The sequence below is a fragment of the Periophthalmus magnuspinnatus genome, chromosome 17, assembly GCF_009829125.3.
Source record: "Periophthalmus magnuspinnatus isolate fPerMag1 chromosome 17, fPerMag1.2.pri, whole genome shotgun sequence".
Classification (NCBI taxonomy): Eukaryota; Metazoa; Chordata; class Actinopteri; order Gobiiformes; family Gobiidae; genus Periophthalmus; species Periophthalmus magnuspinnatus.
The window spans coordinates 28105946-28115790 of NC_047142.1; the positions used below are offsets into that span (position 1 = coordinate 28105946).

Genomic DNA, 9845 nt, shown 5'->3' on the forward strand with positions numbered 1-9845 from the left:
GATGATTTCAGCCCTGAAATTTGCCAATCTTTACTGAACTAAAGGTAAAAAGAGCTGTTAACTTGAAAATTACCACTTCATGACATCACAAGGTGAAACAGAGCATTTTGAGCTTTGGAGATGTAGAAATACTAATAAGGTTTTACTCAAACATGTGTGAATGAAACAATTGGCGTAGTATTTCTACGTAAAGTATTTCTCACAGGTTTTGAGTCTTATAAAGCTTCAAATGTGGTGATTTTGATAAAGATTTGAGCTGAATTTTGTTCAACAGAAACAATTGAATTGATTGTTTTTTTTCTATCTGTTTTTATTTGTATATTTTTGTTTTGCTCAAATTGTGAACATGTTAAAAATAAACCCTCAGCCTTTTCAGCAGGTCTCACACAATAATAAAAGTACTTTTATTTTTCAGTCCAGTTAAAAAATTTAAGTACATTTAAAGTACAGATACTGCTCTCAAGTAAAAGTAAAAAGTATACACTCTAAAATGTACAATACTGTCTATGTACACTGTAAAAGCTAAAATACAGATACGTGAAATGTATACTTAAGCACAGTACTTTACTACTTTCATTTTGTTACCTTCCACCTCTGAATTTAATTAAAGAAATAGCATTGTTGCCTTTGTTATATTAAAAATGTCCAGTCTGGATGTCTTGTCTCTAAAAAATGCAAAGGAAACAAATGACTTGTTTATATGTTGTATTTTGATGATCTCCTCACTCTAGGAGTATACTGAAAGTGAACAAGGCAACGCCGACCCTAACGACCCCCCTGTACGAAGCATCACCGCCCACCTCCAACAGCCCCTGGAGAGGATTCAGAAATACAAGGCCATTCTCAAGGTCACGCCTACAACTAGCTCAAAATATCATTTAGACTTTTATGACTTAAACAAACTAAATATACTTGTGTGCTGTTCACAGGAGCTGATTCGAAACAAGGCGAAGAATGGCCAGAACTGCTGTCTGCTGGAGGAGGCATACGCGATGGTTTCGGCCCTTCCTCAGCGCTCTGACAACACTCATCATGTGTCTCTGATTGAGAATTACCCCGCCACGCTGGAAGTGCTGGGAGAGCCAATCAGACAGGTGCAAATGTTCTCTGCAAACTGCAAAATGCCCAGTTTTTTTTTAAATAAAGAAATCTTGTAGCTGTAGTTTAGACCTTTGCAAACATGTTCTGAAATGCAGTAGTTGCTTATCAGTTCATATTTAATCTGCTCTCAAACGTTTTTATAAAAGTGCTTTTCCACCTTCAAGGCTCAAAGCACTTTACATCAGGTAACCACTCACACATTCACACACACATTCACACACCAGTGTACACAGACACTGGGATTAAGTGTCTTGCCAAAGGACACAACAACACTATTCATCTGTGGGAGCTGGAATCCCACCACCAACCTGTGGGTCAGTGGATCTGACCACTCTACCAATGAGTTCTAAAATCATGCAGCACTGATATGAGCCTCACTTGGTTTAGAAATCGCACATTAATGGCTGACAAAAGTAGTAATTACTCTGCTGCTGGTTTATACAGATTTGAGTTAGAAAACAGTGAGATGTGCATTAAGAGAAATGAGAAAACACATAGGTAAATACTTCATAAACATGAATAAGTACTTAACAAATACTAAGAGATATTAACTAAACACATAGTTTACCTTTTTCTACTAGTTACAGTCATTATTATTGTTGTTGTTGTTATTATTTATTGTTATTTTATTATTTTTATTTTATGATTTTAATATCTTTGTTTTGTTCAACAGGGTTCATTCCAAGTGTGGGAGGGAGCACCGGGTATCAGGTCATCCTCTAGGGGTCACCATCGTCACCTTTTCCTCTTCAAGAACTACTGTGTCATCTGCAAACCCAAGAGAGAGAGCAACACAGACACACAGACTTATGTGTTCAAAAACATGATGAAGGTAAGACTAAGATTTAGTATTACATAAGTAATAATATTACCTGGTATTTTTATTTCACTAAAATAGTAAATCAAGATATGAACATTAATAACGGACAAATCAGGCACCTTCTTTCTCCAAGGTCACTCCTGCTAGCGTTGGCAACAGGTTTGATTGGCTGCGTTGCTCAACGCCTGCTTCCTGCTAAACTAGCGGTGTGGGTGAGAAGTGTCATTACCTTCAACAGCCTCACTCCAGATTGGCTTGGAGTATCGTGGTCGAAATTCCAAATATGGAACTCAGCAGGTTTGCAGCCGAGTGTAAAGTGGCTGGGATGAAAATCATCACCTCCAAATCTGAGGCCATGGTTCTTGACCGGAAAAAGGTGGTTTGCCCTCTCAGAGTGGGTGGTGAGTCCTTGCCTCAAGTGGAGGAGTTCAAGTATCTTGGGGTCTTGTTCACGAGTGAGGGACGGATGGAGCGTGAGATTGACAGGCGGATCGGTGCAGCATCTGCACTGATGCTGTCGCTGTATCGGACCGTTGTGGTAAAGAAGGAGGTGAGTCAAACGGCAAAGCTCTCGATTTACCAGTCAATCTACATTCCTACCCTCACCTATGGTCATGAGCTCTGGATAATGACCGAAAGGACAATATCACGGATACAAGCGGCCGAAATGAGTTTCCTCCGCAGGGAGGAATGAGCGCTCCCTTAGACATAGGGTGAGGAGCTCAGTCACAGGGGAGGAGCTCGGAGTAGAGCCGCTGCTCCTCCACGTCGAGAGGAGCCAGTCGAAGTGGCTCGCACATCTATTCCGGATGCCTCCTGGACGCCTTCCTAGGGAGGTGTTCCAGGCACGTCCCACTGGGAGAAGGCCCCGGGGAAGACCCAGGACACACTGGAGGGAGTATGTCTCTTGGCTGGCCTGGGAATGCCTCAGGATCCTCCCGGAAGAGCTGTAGGAAGTGTGTGTGGAGGAGAAGTCTGGGCCTCCCTGCTGAAACTGCTGCCTCTGTGACCCAGTCTCAGATAAAGCGGAAGAAAATGGATGGATGGAACTCACCCCCAATTGGCCCCAACAATTGCTAGCCTCGATGAGCTTCATTTGACTGGTGCCAAACGCTGTGGGTGACATTACAATTACTTAATCAACTTCTTTATACAGTCTGTGGTCTAGTCCTTTATACAGTCTGTGGTCTAGTCTTAAACTGCCTTAAAGACTGAGAGGATCTGACAGGCAGAGGGCGCTGTTCCATTGTCTGGGCACTGCCACAGAAGCAAATGTGTGTTTACGTGCGTTTATGAGCATTTATGTGTGTTTATGTGTTTACAGCTGAACAACATGGATGTAAATGAGACGGTGGAGGGAGATGAGCGAGCCTTTGAGATTTGGCACGAGCGCGAGGACTCGATGAGGAAGTACACAATTCAGGCCCGAACTGTCAACATCAAGAACTCGTGGCTTCGAGATCTACGCGAGCTCCAGCAGAGATACAGCCTGCCCGCCTGGAGTCAGTGCTCTACAGGAACAACACTGCAGGAGAATGGGACCTCAGTGTGTTTAATGTGTCTTTGTCTTTTTAGACCCTCCTGACTTCGATGAAATCCTCGCCAATTGTACGGCAGAGCTGGGACAAACGGTTAAACTGGCATGCAAAGTGACTGGAGCACCCAAACCTGTGGTCACATGGTACAAAGGTAATGTTTTATTTCATTATTTATTATGACATATTAAAATATTGAAGCACTTACCGTATTTTCTGGACTATAAACCACTCCGGAGTAATAAGTCAAAAAATGCATAGTAATGAAGAAAACAACATGGTTGTCAGGTTGACCGTAACGAAGATGTGAAATTATATACTCAGATGCGACTTATATTCCACCTATAAGTCACATTTGAGTATAAAAAAAAAAAAGTGCGACTCATAGTCCAGTTGAAAATATGGTTGCAGTTTAACCATAGACTGTATATATAAATGGACATAGCTAATCTGCTAGCCGCCACGTTCCAAATAGGAAGTGATCATGTGTGCGCTTACGGCTCCATTGACTCTGGCTCCAATTCACTTTCTGTTGAAAAACTGTGGCCTCTCTCTCGTAACTGCTGCTGCTGCTTAAATGTTCGTATTAACCTGCTCTACATGATCCTGGGGTTTTTATTTCACTATTGTGTCTGTAAATCAAGATATACCACTAAAATGCTGCTGTGTTGTTGTGGAGCAGATGGGCGTGCGGTGGAGGCTGACCCTCACCACATCATCATCGAGGACCCAGATGGCTCATGCACGCTCATCCTGGATAACATGAGCGCCGATGACTCAGGACAGTACATGTGCTTTGCCTCCAGCCCGGCCGGCAACGCCAGCACGCTGGGCAAGATCACTGTGCAGGGTACGGCCCTGAGACCACTACTACACGTATATACAGACGCACACACATGCACATATAGACAGACACTCACACGTACACTAATGCACACACATATATACTAACACACACATGCTCACACACACATACTCACACATACTCAGAGACACACAAGCATACACACATGCCACATGCATGCATAGACACATGCACACACATCACCTCTCCTCCAGGGGTCACTGTCGCATTTGTCTCTGCAGTTCCGCCTCGCTTCGTGAACAAAATGAGGAATGCTGTGTTCTACACTGGAGAGGACGCTCAGTTCACATGTGTCATACAAAGCGCCCCTTCCCCCAAGATCAGGTAAGTACTCGAGTACAATGTGACTTCAGAGGGCGAGTACTCGGATACATTTAAGTCATTAGTAATAAAGGTTTTTTGAGACACTTGTACTTCTACTTGAGCAAGATATTTTAACAGTATTCTAATTTGAGTAAACATTGTAGTTTCTGTTCCCACTGTGAGTCTGTAAGTGTTTAAAGATGATGATATAAAACTATTTGAACAGTTTTTTTGTCCTGCTCCTTCAAATAGTATTTATATTTTGTAATTCTTTAAAAATACCACATTTTGTGCATTTATCAGTGTTTTGTGTTCTGAAATACATTAATAAATAATAAATCAGAAGGAACACTGAGAAAAGCCCTTACCGCTGAGGAAACAGTATTCTTACATAAAGGGCCCATATTCCTCTATTCTCTGATCTCTCTTCTAATGTTGTTTCCTCATCACAAACAGACCTGGAGTTGTTTTGTTTCATTCACACATGTTTAACACACAAACCCTGCATATTTAGGCTTTTTTCTCAAACTGAAAACACTCTGTTCCACCTTGTGATGTCATATGGTGATACAGGAAGTGCTCCACTGTGTTTTTAAATTCCATACACCTTCACTAGAATCATCAGAGTCATTTAAGCTCTGGAATTGCCAATCTCTACTGAACTAAAGGTAAAAGGAGCTCTTAACTTGAAAACTACCACTTCATGTCATCACAAGGTGGAACAGAGCATTTTGAGCTCTGGAGATGTAGACAGACTAATAACAAAGTGTTACTCAAACACTCACTTAAAGGTCCTTTAAGTAAGTGTTTGACTCCACCCTGTCCGTATACTGAATAAGCTGAAGCTCTTGTGCTTCTGTGGTGTAGGTGGTTCCGAGAGGGCCGGCTCCTCACAGACCAGGAGAAGTACCAGACCTACAGTGAGATGAGGAGTGGAGTGGTGGTTCTCGTCATTAAAAACCCGACAGAGAGAGACCTGGGACACTATGAGTGCGAGGTGAGGCCCAAATACATTCTTTTTAAAGATGCACGGTGTAACTTTTCTAGTGTGTCTAGAATTTCTCCTTATTGCTCATCACTATGGAGATATTATTGTTTTGCCTGGAATGTTTTGCAGTAGGGCTTTAAAGTAATCTATTTTGTGCCATAAAATCACTTGTCATTGAATAACTGCAAATTAACACTGAAAAACATGTGTTCTTACTGTGAGTGGTGGTCGCCTCTCCACAGATCTGATCTGAAACTTGGTCTGCTATTATTACCTGCTTGCCACTATAAGTTAATACCATACTGCAGAACATTGTAGACAATGTAATGAAATCTCCATGTAAACAAGCAGATGTTGGACACTCAGAAAAGTTACACAAAGTAGCTTTAATACAACACAGATCTGTAAGTTTTTAATACATAATTTTCTTTCTTTTTGTAGTTGTCAAATCGTCTTGGTTCTGCAAAGTGTGCTGCAGATTTAGTCCTCCCTACAGTCGTGACTCGCTCTGGAGAACAGGCCATCGCTATAGAAGGTAAACAAAACTCTGTGTTATATTTGACATGGTTTAACCATAGACTGTATATATAAATGTGGCTAATCTGCTAGCCACTGTGTTCCAAACAGGAAGTGATCATGGGCGCGCTTCTGACTCCATGGACTCCTATTCACTTTCTATGTAAAAACTGTGTCCCTCTTTCTGTAACTCGTCATTTTGGTTTTAAATATTCATATTAACTCGCTCTACATTATCCTGGGTTTTTTATTTCACTATTGTGTCTGTAAATCAAAATATGAACATTAATAACAGACAAATCAGACATTAGCATTAGCAACAGGTTTGACTGACTGCGTTGCTAAGTGCCCATTCCCTGCTAAACCAGCATTGCGGGCGAGAAGGGTCATTACGTTCAACAGCCTCACTCATGATTGGCTCTTTGGTTGCTATGATACTTGCAGTCGGAATTCCGAATATGGAACTCTGCTCCAAATTGGCAGCTATAACTGCTAGCCTCGATGAGCTTCATTTGGAGCCGAATGCTGTGCGTGACGTCACACTCACTGAGTCCACTTCTTTATACAGTTTGTGGTTTTAATTCTCCTCTGATTCATTTCTGTGTTTGTTTGTGCTGTTGTAGTCACGGAACAGGAGACCAAAATACCAAGGAAGACGATCATCATGTAAGTTATGTGGGAGAGTGAGAGGCATTTGTGTTGTACCGTCTGTATGAGATTTGGGGTGATCCTGTGAATGAGTTTTGCCATTGGCTGGTGAAACGAGCTGTTGCCGGGCGAACTTCAAGCTCTAGTGTCACTGTCAAATTAGAGCGCTGTATTTCTTCATGTACAGGTCCACAGTGGTTTGTCAAATCAAAATTTTAGGAAGATAAAAAATTATTCTTAAAAGTGCACTATAGAATATTTCAGTTGGAGGGTGTTTCACCTGCCCATCTTCATGGAGATGTTACTGCTGGTTATTGCTTTACCATGAATGATTCACAATATAGTGTTAAACATATATCTTAGTTATGAAATACAGGTGTTTTGTTTGTTTTTACCTCTGTTGACTTTTTAAAACTCAGCCCAGAGGATTTAACAGGTTCAGAACCCATGATTTTAAGAGTATTATGTTCTGATTCCCTGTTTCACATTGTGACTGATGTGTGAGGGCTTCTGAGGGTGAATTGACCTGTTTAAAGGTTGAATAAATAAAGAAATTATAATTTCTCCAAATATTTGGCTGGTTTGGTTGTTATGTTTTCCTATTTAAACACCATAATTCTAGTGTTCAGGATGACTTTATCTGCTTATGAAAACTCCATGTGCTTGTTCTCTCTCACAGCGAGGAGACCATCACCACAGTGGTGAAGCACCCCCGCATGAGGAGGCACCGGTCCCCAGGAACAGCCCTCGTCTCTGGGCACCGCTTTGAGACCTCCACCCCTGAACCTGCCGCTGGAGCCGGAGCTCGGGCCAGAAGGGTCCTGACCCCAAGGAAGACCACCATCCCCACAGTGTATGTGACCCAGAGTGAGGAGAGCCACCCGCGCTGGGTGGAGGTGGAGGAGGTCATCGAGTACAAGGTGAATAAGTCCCCTCACCTGTCCCGGAGGAGAGGCCTCTCCCCAGCTGGCTCTGAGCGCGCTAGCACCCCCTCCAGACCCAAGAGAGTCATGCCCGAAAACCCCAACGCTAACAACTCCAACAACAAGCTGGTGGAGCAGGCCCAAGCCCAGGCCCTGTCCTGGGAGCAGCAGCAGAGCAGTGTCCCATCACAGCCAATACCCACAGAGCCACTGGAGCTGTCCACAGTCCTGAACACAACCCCCGAAGACAGTGACGAGGACAAGCAGACCGTTATTCTAGTGGAGGACGAGGAGACTCCACAACAAGCTCCAAACGAGAAGGTTTTGACTTTGGAGGACTTGGAAGATTATGTTCCTGAGGAAGGTGAGACTTTCGGGGCTTTGGGCTCTGGAGGCTCTGTGGAGAAGCCGTCTGAGGTGTCCGTGTTACAGAGGGAGATCGGCGGCTCGTCTGTGGGTCAACCCGTCCTCCTAAACGTGGGGCGTCCTACCACAGTCCAAAGGCAATGCAGCGGGCTTTTCAACCGCTTCAGAGACCACCTGTCTGGCAGCTTCTTCTCCTCCTCCTCTTCCTCCTTGCACCCACGCACCAGCACCGAGAGGCACATCCCCATTCAGGTGACTCAGGCTAAGCTGGAGGTGAAGCCGTCGTACTGCTCCGAGGTGCAGAGAGTGGAGGGAGGCCAGCACAGTTTTAAAACCAAGGTGTCGACTCAGACCTACGGCTACAGCTCCGTGGGGAAGCCGGTCACTCTGCAAATCAGCGAAAAACGCCTCCAAAAAAAGTAAATACTCAAATATAAGGCAAGCTACATCCATCTGCCATTTGTCTTACTACTGACTATTGTGTGGCAAAGTACACCCAAGCCCAAAGCACATCATTCCATTTTGAGGCTAACTGCAGCGGTTAGTATCAGATGGTAAACTTACGAACTTATGAAACAGAGAAGTGATGAATGAGTCATTTTGGGAGCAATGTGCAGATTCATACATGTTCTGATTTGATTCGTAAAATTCAGACTCATTTTACTTTGAATCCTTTAGACCTCTAACCCAAAAGCGTCAGTGCTTTTGTTAAACAATATTTTTGGTTAATACTTTTATTTTTCTAACTACACTTTCTTACTCTGCTGTCTCTTTAATACTTGGGAGCTGTTTGGAGATAAGTTTTTAAGACGCCTACAACCACTTCAGTCCAGATCATGTGTCTTTACAGATTATGACTATCTCACAGTCACTGCCCGTGTCCTTTGGTGTTTACGCTGTTCTCGTGGTTAACACTTGAGACACTCTGATTGGTTTGTTCATTTCATCAGTGAACACTTTTCCAGCCTGACGGCTACATCAGACTGGATCAAATATTCGAGTGGTGGTCAAGTCGGGTCAAACGCAGACTTGACCATTTTGTTTGGGTTTGTTACATTATACTATGGCTTGTTCTTGTGTAGATAATTAAATACAATTGTTTTAAGAGTATTCATATGAGAGATGTATTGTGTGGCTGTGTGTTGAAATCCAAAACTACCTTTACGACGCTCCAGAAGCCTTGATCTGAAGTCAGTTCTTTTCAAACTAAAGTTAAAGTCTCATGTACATGTGATATTAATGTGAAATGCTTGTATATCCTATTGTTACATTACAATAAAATGTGATAAAACAGATCAATGTTTTTTTTTTTATGATTTTTACAGAGTGTGTTTATAAATGGACATAGCTAACCTGCTAGCGGCCATGTTCCAAACAGAAAGTAATCATGGGCGCACTTCTGGCTCCATCGACTCTGGCTCCAGTTCACTTTACATTAGAAAACTGTCCCCTCTCTGTAACTGCTGCTCTCAGACTCGTCATTTTGGTTTTAAATGTTGGTATTAACCCGCTCTACATGATCCTGTTTTTTTTTTTTATTTCACTATTGTGTCTGTAAATCAAGATATGAACATTAATAACAGACAAATCAGGCACCTTCTTTCCCCAAGCTAGCACCTGCTAGTGTTAGCAGCGGGTTTCAATGACAGTGTTAGTGCAGGCAGGAAGGGGCATTACGTTCAACAGCATCACTCCAGATGGGCTTTTTGGTTGCTATGATACTCGTGGTCAGAATTCCAAATATGGAACTCGGCTCCAAATTGGCCCCTATAACTGCTAG

The 9845-nt window shown here is 42.8% G+C and overlaps 1 protein-coding gene across 1 annotated transcript in view; it reads left to right on the forward strand.

Moving 5' to 3' along the window:
* Window positions 1–9352, forward strand: part of LOC117384819 (obscurin-like) — a 96890-nt gene extending 87538 nt beyond the window's left edge. The window contains 11 exon segments of the mRNA XM_055228494.1: window positions 732–848; window positions 930–1094; window positions 1775–1933; window positions 3246–3423; window positions 3497–3610; window positions 4139–4306; window positions 4543–4645; window positions 5492–5621; window positions 6054–6147; window positions 6752–6794; window positions 7456–9352. Of these exon segments, the coding sequence (XP_055084469.1) occupies window positions 732–848; window positions 930–1094; window positions 1775–1933; window positions 3246–3423; window positions 3497–3610; window positions 4139–4306; window positions 4543–4645; window positions 5492–5621; window positions 6054–6147; window positions 6752–6794; window positions 7456–8488 (2304 nt within the window). The 3' untranslated portion in view covers window positions 8489–9352.
* Window positions 9353–9845: the final 493 nt, after the last annotated feature.